General features: G+C 35.5%; 1 protein-coding gene across 10 annotated transcripts in view; it reads left to right on the top strand.

Annotated features, from left to right (window-relative positions):
• The window catches only part of LOC114268649 (ARM repeat superfamily protein), a 127,360-nt gene that overhangs the window by 41,085 nt on the left and 65,202 nt on the right, over positions 1-21,073 (top strand). For all 10 annotated transcript variants that reach the window (XR_014366719.1, XR_014366720.1, XM_082925247.1 and 7 more), the window contains 7 exons: positions 1,697-1,879; positions 8,700-8,951; positions 13,851-13,946; positions 14,047-14,141; positions 14,227-14,290; positions 14,396-14,486; positions 14,579-14,652. Coding sequence is in view for 8 of the 10 variants with exons in the window: in XM_082925247.1 (XP_082781373.1) it covers positions 1,697-1,879; positions 8,700-8,951; positions 13,851-13,946; positions 14,047-14,141; positions 14,227-14,290; positions 14,396-14,486; positions 14,579-14,652 (855 nt within the window). In the remaining 2 variants the exon portion in view is untranslated. The remainder of the gene's footprint in view (positions 1-1,696; positions 1,880-8,699; positions 8,952-13,850; positions 13,947-14,046; positions 14,142-14,226; positions 14,291-14,395; positions 14,487-14,578; positions 14,653-21,073) is intronic.

Below are 21,073 nucleotides of genomic sequence, written 5' to 3'. Positions count from 1 at the left end.
AGACCACATATTCATTCATTATAAGGTGGCTAGGGAGATTTGGAGTTGGTGCTGCCTTTGTTTGGAGCAATCTCACATGGACTCGGGTATGGGTGTTGAGTGTGGGTGCGTGTTCTGGCATCAAACCTCTCCAAATCTTAAATCTTTGGTATAGGGTTATGTATCCAACAGTTGGGTATGGGTACTTGAACTTGTCCTAAACATTTAAACATAATGCTCTGGGTTTTGGATGGTTGTTCTTTAATGATGTTCGTATGCTTGGGAGAACACAAGTTTGGGAAGGTTTAGGGTTTGTTGGATATACATGGAGAAGATTGGGTGGTTCTGAAAGGCGTCGTTGGGATTACAAACAATTGGTTTATTGAGGAGGAAGAATTGGATTTTCAGAAGGTGGGTGTCGTGTTTGATGCTAATGTTGAAGTCTAAGCTAAAGTGCTTCTTTTGGTTGTGATTCCTCTGTGTGGAGTAGATCTTGAAAATGAAGGGGTGTTTGATATTAGTGGTGCATGGGAAATAAAATCTTATCAGAATTTAGAGGGTGTTCCGTGTTTGGAAATGCATGTGTTGGTTGCAGTACAACAATATGAAATTTTCAATTCGCCAAATAGGGAGGGGAGTAAGGGATTTATCATCTCATTTTGAAGTTGATGCTACAATTTCATGGGTAATTGAGAAAAGTTGATAAGGTTGGTTGTTTGAGGCATTATTGGGTTAACAGAACGGTGGACGTATAAAGGTGGATGTTAAGAGCAATGGTTGTACTGGTTTTGAAGTTCCTAGGTCAAATTTATATTTGGATAAGAGAGAGAAAGGTATGGAAAAATGTCTTTTAAGAAGAAGAGCTTAAAAAACTCCATTGCTCGATTTTGATGCTCAAAAGGATGTAGGATTTTAAAGGAGCTGTGTGAGGAAAAGTGTTTTTTGTCTGTGGATGAGTTTAAAAGTTAGTTTGAGGAAAATAATCCGTATATTAAATATGTTGTTATTGGAAAGGCGGTAACAAATGGAAGTTGATGTCTGGAGAGGAGAAAGCACATTGTGCAAGATTGGTAGATTTTTTTATGTTTATTAGCTGATGTATCTTGGTCTGATTTTGGGGTTGGGGTCTACTTTAGTACTATTTTCTTTTTCTTTTTTTTTTAATTTTTTAATTTGGTTGTTTAAGGATTGTGCCCCCTTGGCATGTTCTCAAACACAACTTCTTCTTTGTTGTTGTTCAAATAAGGCTATTGAAGCACATTAATCGTTGTGCATTGCAAGATTCTCTTATGATTTGCATATATATGAGATTCAACGTAGGGATTTGTGAGCAATTGAATTGTAAGATTCCAATTGGTAATTTTAAGATTGCGACAACTATCTCATGCAGTAATCTTAGTTACGAGCTTTGAAAGACACCATTATTAATGTTTCTCCATGTCTCCCTGCAGAATAGACTCCTGTCCTTTATTATAGGGGATGTGTTACATGGGCTTGAACGTTCAGTTTTGACCTTTGATATTTATGTTTTGATTGCTATTGTTTTGTGGATAAGTTCTTAAGCTCAAGCGTTTTTGCTGAAGGCTTTTACCTTTTCAATTGCACATGTTAATTTCCTTCTTTTTTAGATCATATTCTACATATATCTTATTTGTCTTCAAGTATTTCCATGCCATATGTTTAAAGCATATTATCTTTTATGCATAGTTTCTTTCAGGCTGTTAGAGCTGTGTCACATAACTATCCAGATATAATCGTTGTGTGTTGGGAACAAGTTTCATCTACTGTTCTTGGATTTTTGAGGCTAAATACTCTTGAAGTTCCAACTAGGCCTTGGAAGGATAATATCGGGAAAGTGGTGGGGTCAATTTGGGAAAAGGTCATGACGGCTGCAATCAAGGTAAGGTGTCCCATATTATATACTCTCTTATTTTGTGAGAAATTTTTTTTTTTCCTTCCCTTTTTATTTGGGTTATGGTCTTGTTATTTTGAATGGATAACACAACCTAGATTGAGAATGGCATTATGTCACTGAGAAATAATTCTCTTCCAGATTGTGCTACAGTATGAATAAGCATATGAAGGGCATCATGGATCGATAAGAATATGCAAGTCCTTTTTTATTGTGTTTAAAATTTGTGCATTATTAACAAAACATGAAGCACTAGATATTGTTAAGTTACCAATTTTCCCAAAAGCCTAAGCTATTAGGAAATGGGCCCGACAATGTATATTAAGCCACCTAACACCCTCTTTCACGTGTAACCCAGTCTTGCACGTGGAGAGACAAACAGAGAAGCAAACAACCAAACGGGGACATGATACCAAATGTGAATGGAGAGACTTGAACTCAAGACCTCTCTGAACCAAAGCTCTGATATTATTCCAAAGAACCATCATAAAGAGTTTCAACCTTATAGACCCATTTACATGAGACAATATTCTTGCCAGTAGCTAGCGGAACCAATTCCCAAGTCTGAGTTTTAGTTAAAGCAGTTAACTCATCATTCATGGCAGCAATCCAATTCGGATCATGATAGGCTTCTTGTAGTACTTGGGCTCAAAATAAGTATGAAGACAAGAAAGAAAAGACTGATAGGAAGGGGAGAAACATTTATCACCAAAACCAAGTCTATTTGGGGGATGATCGTCCCGCTTAGGAAAGCAATGTGCAGGAGGAGCGAGATTCAGAGAAGTAGTGTGAGGAGCAGTAGAACTAGCAGCAGGAGAGCTTGGAAGTGCTTTGTGACGCTTGTAAACAAGAAGAGGAGCAAGAGAAGGAGGAGCAGGCAATGGAATATAAGTGCTAGAATGAGGTAAGGTAGACAGCTCAAGATCATAAACAAACTAATCTTGAGGAACATTAGGAGGAAATGGATCAATATGAATCAATTCATCCTTGCAATCGGAACAGGGGTGGCAGGTATAGTGTAGTAGGGTAGTTTTTCCGGAGAGGTGACATGTCTAGACACATAGAACTTTTTGGTCACGAGATCATAACATCGATAACCTTTTTGATGAATGCCATGTACTAAGAACACACATAGGACACAACAAGAACTAAGCTAAGAGCGATCTTGTCATGGAAGAAGAACAAAGCATGCAGAGTCAAAAACATGAAGAAAATAATTTGTAATAGTATCCATAAGATGTTCATATGGAGAGGAACCTGAGAGAAAAGGAGTAGGCATCCGTTGAGTTTATTGAGTTCTTAGCTAGACATGGTACCATTCATAATCCTCTTGTTCTAATAATCCTTTACAAAATGGTCGAGCTAAAAGAAAATATCGTCATCTCCATGACACCACTCGATCCCTTCTCTTCTTGTCTGTTCCTTCCGACTTTTGGGGGAAATATGTACCTACTGCTGTCTATCTTCTTAATCGCATGCCTACCATTTTTCTCTCTAGTGCTTCTCTATATGAGCGTCTCTTTGGTGAGATTCCTAATTATTCTCTTATTCGTGTATTTGGTTCTACCTGTTCTGTTCTTCCCAAATGGGACCGTTCCAAGTTTAGCTCTTACCGTGTCTTATTTGTTTTCTTGGTATATGGTATTCATCAAAAGGGTTATTGTTGTTATGATTGTGTGACCAAAAAGCTGTGTGTCTCGACATGTCACCTTTCTAGAGAAATAACCTTCACCTTTCTTTCAACTCCTGCTCTGATTGCCAGGGATGAATTGGTTCATATTGATCCATTTCCTCCTAATGTACCCCTGATGAGTTTGTTTCTAACCTAGAGGTGTCCACTTTGCCTCTTACCAATGCTGTAGATCTATGAAGCACGGATACTCCGAAATGGCCCCCGTACGTGTGGCGGATACGTATCGGATACGGATACACGTCCGATACAGTGGGATACGTATTAGATACGGCAAAGAAGTATCCTATTTTTTTTTTTTTTAATTTTTTGAATTTCAGATACATTTGGGATACGCGAGGATACTTTCGGGATACGGTTGGGATGCTTTCGAGATATGGTGGGGCGAAAAAATAATTTTAAAAACTTATAATGGGGGTCAAACTATAAAATAACAAAAGTAATGTAAAATAAAACAAAAAAAATCAACAAACCAACCTTAGGTCGCGACCAATTGCAGCAAAGGAGTCGTCGTCGTCGTCGATCAAGTTCGTCCCTCTCTCTCTCCCTTTCACTCCCTCTCTCTCTCGATCTCACTGTCTTGTTCTCTCTCTCCCACTCCCTCTCGCTTGATCTCTCTAGTCTAGATAGATTTCGCTCGATCTCACTCACTCTCTCTCTCTCCCTCTCCCTCTCCCTCTATCGTCTCGCTATCTGTTTTTATAATACACATTTATTTATTTATTTATTTTCTAAAGTATATACTCCTGTTTTGGCCCCATTTGATATATATTAGCTTTTATACTTATAAAATTTTAGATTATTAGTTTAAAAGATTTAAAATAAGTTGTAAATGTGTTTGGTTATGAAAAAAGTTCAACTTAGTTGACTAAATAAATTGTCACATTTGTTTTTTTTGGTGCAAAAGGTATAAAAAAATGTCCTAAAAAGTTATAATCAAAACAAATATATGTCACATTATTTGTTCATACATATTTAAGGATTTCAATGATGCTAAAAAAACCCCACATAATGTAGTTCAGAAAAATACATTGTCTTTTTTGGGCCAAATTACCTGAAAAATCAAATAAATTATAATTTACAATTGCAACTAAACACCATAAATTAATTTCTTATAAGGAAATAAATAAATAAACTTATTAATAAATAAATGAATTTTGTAATTCCCCCCCCCTTCCCACTTAATTTGAATTGCATTATGGTTGTTATGGGTGATGCTATATTGTTGGAATTGCTGAAATTTAATTGAATTGATGATTTTTTTTTTTTTTTTTTTTTTTTTTTTTGATGTTCATGCCAAAAGATAACTACATTAATGTTTTGTTTTATTTCTTTACCAAATTTATAAATTTTAGAAAATGAGTTCGGATATGGGAAGTTTAGGTTCAACAAGTGGTACACCAATGGAAGAAGATGTTCATGCTCCTCTTTGGTGTTATGTTACAAAACTAGAAAAAATGGGAGAAGAGGTGGTAATACCAAGTTTAAATACAATTACTGTCAAAATGAGTACAAGGGGTCATACTTTAGGGTCAAGGTACATTTGTTAAAACTTTCTGGCCATGGGATTAGAGTGTGCCCCAAAGTGACTCTGCAACACCTTGTTGAAATGCAAAGGAAAATTGAAGAAGCCGAGAAGAGGTTAAAGATGGCTATGCCTAAAAAAGTTCCTTTACCACCTGCCACTTGCCAATCTACTTCAGCAGGTTCAGGGCCTTTAGATACTAGAGGATTTAGGATGGAGGGGTATGAGCCAAGAAAAAGAAAGGCTACTGGAACTTTTGCTCTAGAAAACGCATTCAACCCAGTTATTCGGGAACAATTGCATTCTGAGATTGCTCGCATGCTTTATTCAGCAGGGTTACATTTTCATTTATCAAGGAACCCATATTATGTTAGTACTTTTCAATTTGCTGCCGACAATCCAATTCTTGGTTATGTACCACCTGGTTATAACTTGTTAAGGACTACATTGCTTCAAAAGGAAAGGGCTAATGTAGAGAGGTTGTTGGAGCTAACTAGCTAACTAGAGCATCATGGAAGGAAAAAGGGTTGAGTATTGTTTCAGATGGATGGACTGATTCTCAAAGAAGGCCCCTTATTAATTTTATGTGAGCATCAGAAGCTGGGGCAGTGTTCTTGAAAGCTGTTAATTGTGAAGGTGAGCACAAAGACAAGTTTTTTTATTTCCAACTTAATTAGTCAAGAAATTGAAGAAGTTGGACATCAGAATGTCATTCAAGTCATTACAGATAATGCTTCCGTGTGTAGTGCTGCTGGTTTACTCATTGAAAGTAAGTACTTGAATATCTTTTGGACACCATGTGTAGTTCACACACTGGATCTTGCTCTTAAGAATATCTGTGCTCCAAAGGAACAGGGTGCACTATTTTTGCTTATGATGAATGTCACTGGATCACACTTTGTTGATGATGTGATTTTTATAATAACTTCATCATGAACCATTCCGTGCGGCTAGCTATTTTCAGTGAATTCGTACCCTTGAAGTTGCTTGCTATTGTGGACACGCGTTTTGCATCTGCCATTGTCATGCTCAAAAGGTTTAAACTTATAAAGCATGGCCTCCAATCAATGGTTATTAGTGACCAGTGGGTTTCTTACAAAGAAGACGATGTTGGGAAAGCAGCTTCTGTGAAGGAAAAATTATTAAATGATGTGTGGTGGGATAAGATTATTACATTTTGTCTTTTACATTGCCTATCTATGAGATGCTTGGGTTTTGTGACACTGACAAACCATGCCTTCACTTAGTCTATGAAATGTGGGACACCATGATTGAAAAGGTGAAGGCAAGCATCTTTAGGCATGAAGGGAAGCTAGATCATGAGTTATCAATCTTTTATTCCATTGTGCACAATATACTAGTTGAGAAGTGGGCCAAAAGTAACGCTCCTCTTCATTGCCTTGCAGATTCTTTGAATTCGAGGTAATAACTTAATTCATACTCTTACTAATTAGATTTCTTTGTTGACATTTGTCTTTTAATATGAATAACATAATTTAATTTTGAAACTTTCTAATGTTGTAATCTAGGTATTATAGTTCAACGTGGCTCAATGAAAATCCCAATCGTGTCCCTCCTTATAGGGATGAAGAAATTTCAAGTATGAGAAACAAGGGCTTCAAGAAATACTTTCCAAATTTAGAGAAGAGAAGGGTTGTAAATGTGGAATATGCCAAGTTTTCAGGAGATTTGGATATGTTTGGAGATTTTGATTCAAAGATTGATAGAGGAGTATTGGATCCACTTATTTGGTGGTTTACACATGGGTCTCCTGCTCCTATGCTTCAATCTTTAGCATTAAAATTGCTTGGCCAGCCATGTTCCTCATCATGCTGTGAAAGGTATTGGAGCACCTACTCCTTTATTCACTCCATGAAAAGAAACAAAATGGCACCACAACGTGCTGAAGATTTGGTTTTTGTGTACAACAATCTTCGTCTCCTATCAAAGAGAAGTCGACAGTACATTGAAGGAGAAACCAAGTTATGGGATGTTGGTGGAGATGCTTTTGATTCATTGGAGGGTGCAGGCTTACTTGAAATTGCAAGTCTTTCTCTCGATGAACCATATATGGAAGCTGTGATATTCACTAATGAAGGGAAACAAGTTGAAACTATTGACCTTGAAGACTCTTAGCTTTATAATCTTTCTTTTTTTATCAAGTTGTCTTTTGTTTTAAGTTTTATTTTTATGCATGCTACATTACTAAAAATTGTAAAAATAATATTTTTTACAAACGTATCCCCGCCGTACCCATATCCTAGTTTTTCAAATTTTGTCGTATCGCCGTATCCGTACGTATCATACCCGTATCCCGTATCCGTATCCCTGTTTCCTAGCTGTAGATCCTTCGCCTCTTCTGTTATTAGATATCTTCTGTATTAGACTCAATACGTTAGCGATATCCTTTCTCTTGCCAATCTCACTGATGCCAAGGCTGTGGATACTCCTATTGAATTGCATGCAAAGTTTTATGCTTTTGATGGGGTCCTTCTTAAGGATCCTATCGTATTTCGTGAGTTGGTTGGTTGTCTTGTTTACCTTACTGTGACCCGCCCGTCTTTTATACTGTGCACATTTTTAGCTAATTTGTCTCTGCTCCTCATTCCACCTACTGGGCTGCCTTGTTACATGCTTTTCGATACATTCGGGGGGTACCTTGTTGCAATGCTTATTATTGTTTTCCTCTTCGGATTTGACTCTTCATGCCTATGCTGACGTTAATTGGGCTGGTGATATCTCTGATCATAAGTGTACCTCCGGTCTTTGTGTTTTTCTTGGAGATTCTTTCATTTTTTGGAAAAGTAAGAAACATTTTGTGGTTGCTTACTCCATTGCTGAAGTTGAGTATCGTGCCATGGCTCATGCTACTTCTGAAGTGGTTAGGCTTTGCTAGCTTCTTTCAGATATGGGAGTTTCTTTGTCTTCCTTGACTTCGTTATATTGTGAGAATCAAAGTGCTGTTCAGATTGCCCATAATTCGGTTTTTCGTGAGCATACGAGACACATTGAGATAGATTGTCATTTTGTTCGGCTGCATCTTTAATTTGGCACTTTTACTCTTCGTTTTGTTCCCTCTTGTCTCTAGTTATTTGATTTCTTTAAGAAGACTCACACTATTGCCCGCTTTCATTTTCTTCTTAGCAAACTTTTGACGCTCTCGACCCTCTAATTCTCAGTTTGAGGGGCGCTTTGAAATATGTTATGTTTGTGGTCTTGTTATTTAGTTTAGTGATGAAGTGTAGTTTAGTCTTATTATATGTGATTAGGCTTTTAGGATTTTGGTTATTTTCCTATTTATATTGTTCTTCAATTTTGGTTATTATTCATTCAATACATACATATATTTTGCTCTCTTCTTTGTATCATGGATCACCTTCCATATTCATCACTCGAACAGTCAACCTATATGCCAAATCTAGATATTTAGCACATGCTTGTCTACGGAAATCACCAACACACTAAATCCTGTAACATCTATGGGTTAACCTGACAAAGTCTTTAATGTTATTTATTTCTTTTTTCTTTTTTCTTGTGTGTGTGTGTGTGTGTGTGTGTGTGGTAGGTTACTTAATGTTAAACTTATTTTGCAGGTCTTGGATGAATGTCTTCGTGCAATATCTGGATTTAAAGGAACTGAAGATCTTTTTGATGATAAATTGTTTGATACCCCATTTACATCTGATTACACTAGGATAAAGAAAATTTCGTCAGCTCCATCATATGGATCAGAGAGCCTAGCTGTTACCAAGGATGAACCGGAAGGATATAGATTGGGGAGTGAGCAGTGGTCTGAGGCAATTGAGAAGCATATGCCTCTGGTTCTGCGGCATTCTTCTGCCATGGTTTGTTAAAGCAACTGAAAATTTGTAGTATCTTTGTTCTTGAAAGTAATGTTTTTATCATATTGAATGCCCAAGTTTCTACCAGTCAATATTTTTTGCCCTCTTGCTCACTTTTTTTCTTTGTCATAATATGTTCATAAACAATTGAAAGCATTTACTTACTGTCACGACCCAAACCCGCCCCTAAAAGTTTGGGCCATGACCGGCCTGTACATAGGCCTCAAAACAGAATTTTAAAATAATATTTAACCATATATGGGGCCTTAGGCGGAAGCAATATTAATAAAAGATAACATCCATTGAGCTTGTGCATACATGATGGTTTAATTGGATTTAAGCATTTAAATATATTCCAAATATACCTATACAATCACAGATTTTATATAGATCTCACACACTCTTACATAAGACTTAATAATTTATAAGACTCCCAACAATAAATTAAGGCCTCCACGTGAAGACATACCCGAGGTGACTTGGCAGACAAGCGAACCTCAGTACAACTCTAGTGTCAATCCCCGATGGCTCACCTATAGAAATATACATAAAACAGAATGAGCAAGGCTCAGTGAATAATAGCAACTTAAGAAGGTTAATTGAATAAGCAAAACCTTGGATAAAATAAATAGACAGATACCAACCATATCCAGGTCTTATCCATAACTATATTTCAATACGGTCTCAGGTTCACATATAATACAGAACGGCCTCGGGCCCATATATAATGCAGAACGGCTTTAAGCCCAGTAATATACAGAACGACCATAGGCCCAGTCTTTAAACAGAATGGCTTTAAGCCCTTGAACAGAGTGGCATTAAGCCCTTAAACAGAGTGGCATTAAGCCCAAAATGCAGAACGGCCTCAGCCCTGTTCATGCATGTATGAACCCAAGAGGTGTCTCGTACGGATTCTAGAGGTGACTCACACTGTAGCACTTAGTTCTGTACAACACTTTGTTTCATACCAGAAAATACAGATTGGCCTCAGGCCTAAAAGATCATACAGAATGGCCATAGGCCCAGATTGGCTTTAAGCCCAGTTCATGTATGTATGGACTCAAGAGGTGTCTTACATGGATTCTAGAGGTGACTCGCATTGCAGCACTTAGTTCCGTACAATACTTTGTTTCATACCAGAAATCATCAAGTCTTAAAGACCGAACAATCCATATCATGTCATAACATAGCATAACCAGAATGGATAAACAGAAACAGAATAATCTTAGTTTCTTAAGAATACCATTATACAATAGTGCACATAAGTTTCTCATGGTTTAGTTACAGATTAACACAGTTGTCTCGCGTATAACAGAACAAGAATAGTAACTATTACAGAGAGCACATAATAATGTTAAACCTTTGCATTCATATCGTAGGTTCTGAACGACCTCGGGTCCATATGTAACACAACAGAATTATTTCAGATTCATACGGATACACATAGCTTTTCCAATTATTCTGATTCTTCGGAGATATCCATACTCGATGACTCATAACTGAACGGCCTCAGGCCCATTAGTAGCAAAACGGTATGCTCTCATACTTACACTAAAATCGTTATTCAAGAATGAACATAAGTTTCCTTTATTCATTAAGAAACGACATAATTTACTTCCAGAGAATAGAATGTTAATATTAACTATGAATCAGAACCATACAGAGGTATACACATTTGTTTAATCTTTCATATACATTAACATAGTTAACCTGCAATTAACAGGGAGCTAATGGTAATTGTTCGCTGTAAGTAAAGCATACTACGACAGTACTACTACTCAAAGTGATCAGCTCCTGGTAGTAATTGGACGATGTCCTCGTCTCGACCTACAAGTACAGTGCACAACACATAATATGAGATTATACTCGATACTTTACTTATTCTCTTTGATCGTTCAATCAATTAGCCATGGTGGTACCAAGCTCATTATTCCTTAATAATTTATAATCCATGTCTCAGAAAACAGGAGAAATTGATGGGGAATGGTTTAGGTGAAGAAATGGTACAAAATTGGTTGACATAAAGTGAACAGTCGTCACTATTTTGGGCATAACTATTTCTGTATTTAGAATTTGGGAGTGAGACCACCGCCATTGGAAACTAGACTTTCGGGGCGTGATTTTAGGCTCAAGAATCACTCAAAACGGAGTCCGGATGCAAAAGATATGCTTGTTCAAAGTTGGCTGGACAGAGCTATCTCTGCATGTGCGGGGAAACAGTGCCGCACGTGCGGCCCTGGACAGTTTACAGTCCGAAAATGGCTGAAAATTGTGACTTCTCATTTTCAAAATCAAACCTCAATTCCATGTAAATCAAAGCCCAAAACCCTTTAATACATGACAAATTCCAAATTATTAATCTCCATCAAACATTATAATCTCAAACTATTACTCAATTTCCAAGCACAAGAACACAAGAACATAATATAGCCATAGTTGGGGTTCAAAGCTCACATCTTCTATATCAATCCTTGATTTCATGTAATTGATGCTTTAAACATAAGGATTCAAGATAGATGATCATACCTTAGTTCAATCTTTGTCTTCCTCTTAATTCTCCTCCATTTCCTCAAGCCTCCATGGTTGATCTCCCTTCTCTTTCTTCAATTCCCTTCAAACCCCATGATTGTTAAGCTTTTTTTCAAGAATCTTGGTCTCTCTTCTCTTTTCTCCCTCACGGTTCTCTTCTCTCTCTTTTAGATATTTGGCTCCCAAAAGATGAGACCAACCACTCAAAAACATATCTATATATCTAAATAAACACACACACATGGCTTAACACAATAGGGAGAGCCAAACGTGGCCTTACGAATCGCGCAAAATCAAATTTTAATTAAAATTCCCAGGTGACTCTAAAAATTGTGTTGATTATAAATATGTCCCCTGTTCTGGTTTCTAAAGCCTCTAGGGCCTTTAATTTGTAGTACAAAGTTAACCACCCAGATATGCATTAACTAATCAGACAAATTAAATTTCCAATTACTTTTCCTAAATAGCTTTAAAAATTCCCATTAATATATCTATGTACTCAATTCCGATTCCTGAACCCACAAAGGTCGTCAATTTCAATTTTAAAGCCGTGGCTCAACAGTTACTTCTTCAATTTGAACACATATCATTAAATTAAAATGCATTAACCCATAAGGCTGTAAAGGTAATCTCTAGTACGGATTTTGGGGTCGTTACACTTACAGTTCATATATATCTGTCTCTGAATTGCTTGTTCCCTTTGAGCAATAGGAAGTATCTCGACCAATTGAGTATGCCATAGTTACTAGCATGTTCCTCTTTCTAGTTCAGTATTATCTTTGTCTATCTTAAAGCTATAGAATCTTCTTGTTGCAAAGAAAAAGGATTGATAGACTCTGGGTTGAAATGGATGCTGTCAATTTTTTTTTGAAAGTATGCGAAAGAAGTTTCACAATTGTTGGTTTCATCTAATTCAGATAGCCAAGATGATATCAGAATGAGAAGAGTTAGGTAAAGATAATGTTGAGCATCACACTAAACACTAATATTGTGTTTGGTTAGGGGATTTGGAGAGGGATTTGGAAAGGGAAAGGGAAAAGGTGTGTGAAACTAGGTGAAATGTAAGTACATTTTATTCACATTTCACCTAACTTTTCTCTTTCCCTTTCCAAATCCCTCCTCAAATCCTCCAACCAAACACAGCGTAACTAGTTATTTTTTATAACTATAATCAAGTCAGTGTCCTGAAAAGAGAAACCTTCTGACCTTTTTTGGGCATGGCAGTGACATCCACACTGGTGTGGAAGAAAGCTTCAGGATTTAAAACTACCTTGTTTGGCTTTGGCTTCGTTGTTTGATTAGTCAATAATTCTATAGATGCTTGATAGGGTGTTTTGCTATTTGATCTTTTCAGCAAAATAGTGTAGTTTCAATGTATAAGTGAGTTTTTCTCTATTGCAGTAGTTGGTTGATCAGCAACACACTCTATGTAGCTTCTTTTCTGCATGGTGAACCTTCTGATTTTGCTTGGTATATTTGTGAAGGGTGGAAATTATGATGAAATGTTTAGATGACACTTTTTTTCCCCCTTCCTCGGCCTGCCTTTTTCTCTCGTGTGAATTAGAAAGGTTTTACAGTAGTGTTGGTATTCTAAAATGCTGGTATGCTGGTTTGTACAGATTATCTTGACCAGTTTTCTTTCTTCTTGCTTCTAATCCCGAGGTGCAACATTTTATATTGCTCCAAATGTGAATTTCAACTCTCACCTTTAGGTTCATGACAGCTTAAGATTAAGCTTTTCAGTGAAAGTTCCTTCCCCTTGTAAAGAGTCTTGCAAATTGAACATTTATCTCTTGTTGTATGTTTAGATAATGCCTTCAATATTGGGATTCTCATTTAGATTTATTTCATGTTCCCTGGCTAGGGGTTCATTTGTGGGCTAGAATTACGGAAACTACAAATCAGTGTTATGTAATTTGAGAATTTTTAGTTTCTATGGTTGGTATTTTGTTTTTGTGCCCACGTCACTCATCTTGCTGTGCATGTTAAAACTTGATCAGGCGTTGGTACTTATTTTATTGGTTTATCATTAGTGCAGAGTGGGTTCCTTAGCTAGTTTCTTAGTATTCCAGCAAGGATTATCCAAAATTTGATCAGACATCATTCTGCTAGTTCTCTGGATTTATTTATTGAATTGGTTTACTTCTTCCAAAGGCTGCATAGTTGATTTAATTTGTGTGATGAATGAACATTGGCTATTTCAGTAAGTTTCTTTGCTAGCTGCTGCCACATGCATTTACTGGTTGTCTAGCAGCAATCATGCTTCTTCTATTAACAAACCATCCGTTTGTCAAATGATGCCTCAAATTATTCAATGTTCATATGAAAGCTTCCATTACATGACCTGAACTCATTGTTTATTTTCTTTGGAAGGTGAGGGCTGCATCAGTTACTTGTTTTGCGGGAATAACTTCTTCTGTTTTCTCTTCCCTACCAAAGGAGAAGCAGGACTTCATTCTTACTTCCTCTGTAAGTCTTCCAAAAAACAAAAAAAAAATGTAATATTGTCAGTAAAACAAAGATAACTTCATTTACTCATTTGTCCATTTTACCTGCAACACCTTTGTAGGTCAATGCTGCTCTGAATGATGAGGTTTCTTCAGTCAGATCTGCTGCTTGTCGTGCCATTGGTGTCATCACATGTTTTCCACAAATTGCTCAAAGGTAATACCAACATATTGTAAACTGTTGAAATCCGTTTGGTACTTACCAAATAGACAGAAATTTACGAGGAATTTAAATCATGTAGTGCAGAGATCCTTGGTAAATTTATCCATGCTGCTGATATTAACACTCGCGACCCATTGGTCTTGGTAATATTTCTGGCTTCATCTGTATGTGTGTGCAAATGTGAAATTTACCATTCCTGTACATTTTAAGATTTGTATCTTATGCATGTAAATAATTCCTGTTAATAGGTGCGTATTACAGCGTCTTGGGCTTTAGCAAATATATGTGACTCTCTCCATCATTGTATTAATGCTGTTACCTCCAAAAGGTGTTCTGTGGGTGAGCTTAAGCTTTATTAGTGTGATTTATCATATATTTCTTTCGTAGAATTGGATTCAGTTATTTGACTAAATATTTCTTTGATGTGTTAGATTTGAAGGTGGCCTCCCATTTAATTGTACTCTTAATTGAGTGTTCCTTGCGACTGACAAAGGACGGTGACAAGGTAAACACATTAAGTTGCCATTTTTTTCTCTCTTCACATTCAGGTATAATGCTTTGCCACCACAAACCAGAATCGTTTATGAAGTACAATTTGTTTTTACTTTCTATTTCTCTCTAGCATGCACCTGAATGAATTCCATATAGTGGTCTTCTTTTAGATTTTTAACTTTAAATGTTGTCTCTGATGGTGGTTCAGATGGATGAAAAAATCTCTGTTTTTGTCTTTTTTTATTCAAATTATCTATTCAAGCTATTGTAGAAAGGGGAGCTGTAGCAGTGTCACTTTAACTACCAAGAAACATGCTGAAATTCGTTGACCTATCACATGTGGCCAACAAATTGGCTCCACCATCATGAGGGATGCACCTCGCCCACTTGGTGTTCACTCCATCAGCTCTTCGCTATGCACCTCGCCTTCTAGGTAGTTCACTCACCTCATTGAGGTTCAGCTTGATTCCAGATCGCACCCAGAGTTATATAGGCTGCCTAAATTTGGAGGAGGAACAGGGGACTCCTAGGGGCCAGTGTGATGAAGAATGGCTATTAAGAAATTCGTGTCAACAATGAGATTGATTATAAAACCATAATGTATGAAGAATTGATCCAAAGAGGTATAAAAAATCAAGAAGAATAAGAATTGTGAAAGAACCAAGGGTCGAAACTCTAATCTCATAGAACGGCCACAACCTTATAACTCTTTCAATATTATTAATCCAAAGCTAACTAAAACTATTACAAAAAAGCCATATATATAGGCAACGTTAAAAACCCTAATTACTGGTTACCTAAAATAAAACACTAACCTAATAAAACTCTAAATTAAATTAAATATCATAAATAAATAAAATATGAAATCTCTAATTTCTCCTTTGTCCCATGCTTTTCTGTTCCCTATCATTTCTTCCCGTTATGAAGATAAAAGTACTCCATAATATAAAGCTTGTGCTGGAGAAAACCCATATAACATGTGAACGATGACGTACTTCCTCAAGCCAAATAATAATACTAGAAATCTACAATCTAAGGAAGATGCAGTGATGAGCAACAAACTGATGTCCACAAAATGTCTGGGGTGGGAGAAATAAAAGACCCTGTGCTGGCGGTGGAACAAGGATTGCTCCTGTACAAGTATGAAAAAACATAGCAAGAGCTCTAAGGTGCCCTGCTAAGATAACATATCATCCGGTTGGAAAATTGGACCAATATTAATATTCAATGATAAATCAGTGAAACATGCATTTGGTCGAGATACAAGAAAGGCTAGAGCATGTTCATGAAATGTTAATGTGTAATATGTGGCTGGAGAAGGAGCTTGAGACAGAGGAGAAACAATGATCCCTTGACTGTGAAAATATTCAATAAAATTCATAAGAGAACTTGTGATAATAGGAAGAGAGTCATGGAAAGACTTAGAATTAACAGATGGAGGAGAGGAATGATCAACGAGACTAAGTGTATTCTCTACATTACACAAACACTTAGGAGTGACTGACTCAGGAGAAGCAAACTCTAGAGTTGGACTGTTGAGTGCATGAGGAGTTGTTTGAGGCAAAGTAGAGTCCAAAGGAGAAGGTTTAACATTTGACTTCTTTATTTACTTTATGATGTTGAAAACACGAATAAAAAATATGGCTATCATTCAAGCAGTTATGATATTTATAAATAGATTTAATGTGTTGATCACTAGATGAAGTGTCCACATTTTTCTAGGATTCACTCACTTTGGCTCAAAGGGGACAGATGTGGATCACCCAGGATAGGAGAGGAAGACCTAACAGTTCCCTTTTCGGAGGGATCTCACATTTATTAGGTTCTAAAGTTGAGGGTTTGCATTTAGCTCTTATATGTCTTGCAGTAGGTTTCGCTGATGACAACTTTCTAGTGACGATCCTTAAAATGTAGGTGTTCTTCCTAACAAAGTACCGAGCATCTACATCATAAATCCAAGGATGACCGAGGAGCACGTGACCTAAATTCATGGGTAGGGCATTGCACACAATTTATGCTGAAAAACACCCAATTGAATGGGCACTAGACAATACTAAAAAACAAGCAAATATGTTTTATTTATCCATGCAATCTTATATGGCTGAGGATGAGGTTCGGGCTTAAGTTTGAACCTAGTGATGGCGGACTTGGATACTACATTAATGGAACTAACTCCATCAATGAGAAGCTAACAAATTTCATCGTCACACTTAATAAAAGTATGAAAGATATTTGGACGTTGCGAAGCCTCAATATCAGAAGGGGTGGGGATAATATATCACATCACATTAATGCAGGCACAAGGAATCTCAACATTTTCCTCAAAACTCTAAGAGACTCATGGTGGTAGACATTCAAATGGACTCGAGTTTAATCAAATAATGGACCTCTTACAAATTTTACAAACTCCCAATCAATAAAAACATTAAAAACAATTTTCTAACGGAAGTATGCATACCTTTCTCGAAGTCCAAGTTGCCATTTGATGCTCCAAGATACGTGCAATGGGTATTTAAAATAAAAATTCATACTCTCCAATTGGTTCCCAGGTTTATTTATTTATTTATTTTTATTTTTTTGGATTAGTGAGAATTGGTTCACAACAAAGTTGTTAATCCCGTACCGGGCAAGGTACCGTTTTTCCCATTGGTATGGTTTGTACCGGTACCAGTATGTTTCCAGATACCGTTTTGGATTTAGCGCAAAATATATATATATATATATATATATTTATAAAAAGTATTGTCTATTACCAAATAATTTAAGCATACAATATCATGAAACAAAAATTTATGTGCTTCAAAGCATTTCCATGTCTACTACAGCAACGCCACAAGTTTAAAAAATAATCAGAACGTTGAATTTTGGGTTAAAAGAATAATTAAACAATTTCAAAGAAGTTTTGTTTTGTACAATGCATCTTGACAATTACCCCAATAATGAATTTCAATATATACAGTCCAAAGAAATGCTTTAAACCTCCGACATTTGGTAATAGCATCATTAACTCATTCAAGATAAAACAAAATATAAAGCAAAAAATATTTACAACAATGTTTGTTTAAAGCATTTTATCAAATACCTAGTAGACATAATGACAAGTTAAAGAAGTCCAAGAAACAAATTCCAAACAAACAGTCAGAGATCCAAAGGGCAATCTATATAGAACGTTCATAGTCAAACCTAGAAAGAAAGAATGAAAGTATATTCATATCATAGCCAAACTGAACGCACTGATATATATATATAGAGAGAGAGAACCCTGTGTGGTTTATTAATGTTCAGAGAACAGAAACTAGAACAGTGAACAAACAACAATCACTCAATTTCAAATCTAAGAAAGCAGTGAGCAAGCAACAGTATTCGATGGACCTTCCCTGGATAACTGAAAATGTAAGTCTAGGGCACAGTCACTCTTTAGGCAGTAGTTGAAAGAGTAAAGGGTAAAGACAATAAGGTTTCTTAATTCTAGTACCGACAAATTTATTCTTTCCGGCCGAAATTTTCTGGAATCGCCAAACTGGCAGGAACTGGGTGGTAACTTCAGCGATATGGAAATATGCCATACAGTTCCCGTTTTTTAATTGCTATGGTAAGTACCAGATGATACCGGCCGGTATGGTACGGTATTAACAACTCTGGTTCACAATTGTGGGGCTACACTGAAAATAGTTGGGCTATTAAAGGGTCAAGTTACTGTGACAATGGGCGGAACAGGTTTGGGCGTTGGCTACTGAGTTGGTTAGTTGGGTAATTAATGAGGGGTTTAATTGGGTTAGTTGGTTATGGGCTTGGGCTGGTATTGGGTATGGATCCAGGAAGCTGGGTCTGCTGGAATTTATAAGGATTGGTTGGGTTTAGATTTGGGCCTAGTTTTTTGGTTTTGTTTTGTTTTTGGGAGGGCTGGCCAGACCTGAGTTATGGGTTTAGATATGCTAGATTGGGTCAATTTGGAGTGGGTCTTGGACTGTTATGGGTGTAGCTTATAAAGCACGGACGCGGACATGTCATGACACGCTGGGGACACGTTCAATATATATAATTAAATTTATTTATTATATGGCATAAAATTATCAAAAAAAAAAAAAAAAACATTTCATTGATTTAACATCATATATATCATTTACAAATAACATATAAATTGCATTCTATCAACACATAACATGTGATTCCAAGCTACCAACCATCATTTGTTACAAAATACGGGGCTTTTCCCAAACTAAGCCTCTTTTGTATCCTATTTCTCAAACTAGGCCTAGTTTGGACGAAATTCCCAAACTAAGCTAAAGCGCTATTACAAATCGCGCTTTCACTGTTTGGAGCCCAAAATTCGATGAATAGTGAAAGCGCTATTGTAAAATGCGCTTTTAATTAATAAATCGCGCTTTTAACATAAATTTTTTTTTCTAAAGAAAACGCTATTTGAAATAGCGCTTTCACTGTGCATATAATTTTTTTTTTTTTTTTAGAAAACGTTATTTGAAATAACGTTTCTACTGTTGACCAAAACCAACCCCCCTCTGACATACACACACACCCACAAACACCCAACCCACACTCTTAACCATTAAAATAATATAATTTTTATATATAATAATAATTTATAATAATAAATTATATAATTTTTATAATTTTCATAAATATAAATCATTTTTAGGTTATGGACGGTTTGATTTATAACACGTATGTAAGGGTAAAAATTTTTATAATCAAAAATAATTTTTGCAATTTTTATAATCAAAAATAATTTATAAATTACCAAAAATAATTTATAATACGTATGTATTTACTTTAAATAAATTATATATAATACGTATTATATATATAATTTTTATATATTTACTTTAAATAAATTATTTTTGATACGTATGTATTAAATGTGAAGATGGGTTTACTGTATGTAAATGTGAAGATGGGTTTACTGTAAATGTAAATGTGAAGATACGTATTAAATTATTTACATACGTATTAATTATAAATTTTTATAAATTATTTTTGAATAATACATACGTATTATAAAATGTGAAGATGGATTTACTGTAAAAAAATTTAAATAAAAAATGTAAAGATTTAAATAATACATACGTATTATAAATTATTATAAAAAATTTTATAATACATACGTGTTATAAAATTTTATTAATAATTTATTTTATAAAATAATTATTATATATTTATTAATAATTTATTTAAAGTATATATATAATACATACGTATCAAAAATAATTTATTTAAAGTAAATATATAAAAATTATATATATAATACATACGTATTATATATAATTTATTTAAAGTAAATACATATGTATTATAAATTATTATAAAAAATTTTATAATACATACGTATTATAAATTATTTTTGGTAATTTATAAATTATTTTTGATTATAAAAATTGCAAAAATTATTTTTGATTATAAAAATTTTTACCCTTACATACGTGTTATAAATCAAACCATCCATAACCTAAAAATGATTTATATTTATGAAAATTATATAATTTATTATTATAAATTATTATTATATATAAAAATTATATTATTTTAATGGTTAAGAGTGTGGGTTGGGTGTTTGTGGGTGTGTGCGTATGTCAGAGGGGGGTTGGTTTTGGTCAACAGTAGAAACGTTATTTCAAATAACGTTTTCTAAAAAAAAAATATATATATATATGCACAGTGAAAGCGCTATTTCAAATAGCGTTTTCTTTAGAAAAAATATTTTATATTAAAAGCGCGATTTAAAACAGTGATTTATTAATTAAAAGCGCATTTTACAATAGCGCTTTCACTATTCATCAAATTTTGGGCTCCAAACAGTGAAAGCGCAATTTGTAATAGCGCTTTAGCTTAGTTTGGGAATTCCGTCCAAACTAGGCTTAGTTTGGGAAACAGGATGCAAAAGAGGCTTAGTTTGGGAAAAGCCCCACAAAATACATGAAAACCAAACCACAAAATGTAAAATTATCCAATGTACCAACAATCATAATCTATTACAAAATCCATGAGCATCAGAAAATGTAAATCTAAGTAGAAGAAACTAGTACAACATCTTCACCATCGCCTCCATCTTCTCCTTCATCTGTAAATAGGACCGTCTCAATAGCCGGTTCATCAAGTGAGAGGTTAGCTATCCGAAGCATTCCAATAGCATCAAGTGAAAAGTTATCTCCTGTAATGTCCCACGTTTTTGTCTCTCCTTGCAAGTATTGGGAGCTCCTCCTTGATAAAAGACAAAGATTGCTATGAATGAACACCAAGTCCTCCGCTTGTTAAGGGACCATTTTGTTCTTTCTCACTGAGTGAATAAAGGAGTAAGTACTCCAATTTCTCTCACAACAAGATGAAGAGGCGGGTTGCACAAGTAATCTCAAAGTTTGTTTTTGAAGAGTTTGTGCATATGCACCATATGCACATCACCAAATATAAGGATCCATGTG

The sequence above is a fragment of the Camellia sinensis genome, chromosome 4 (assembly GCF_055761805.1).
Source record: "Camellia sinensis isolate YWXY chromosome 4, ASM5576180v1, whole genome shotgun sequence".
In the NCBI taxonomy this organism is placed as follows: domain Eukaryota; kingdom Viridiplantae; phylum Streptophyta; class Magnoliopsida; order Ericales; family Theaceae; genus Camellia; species Camellia sinensis.
Note: the sequence above shows the minus strand (reverse complement) of the source record. Positions and strands in the feature narration are given on the sequence as shown.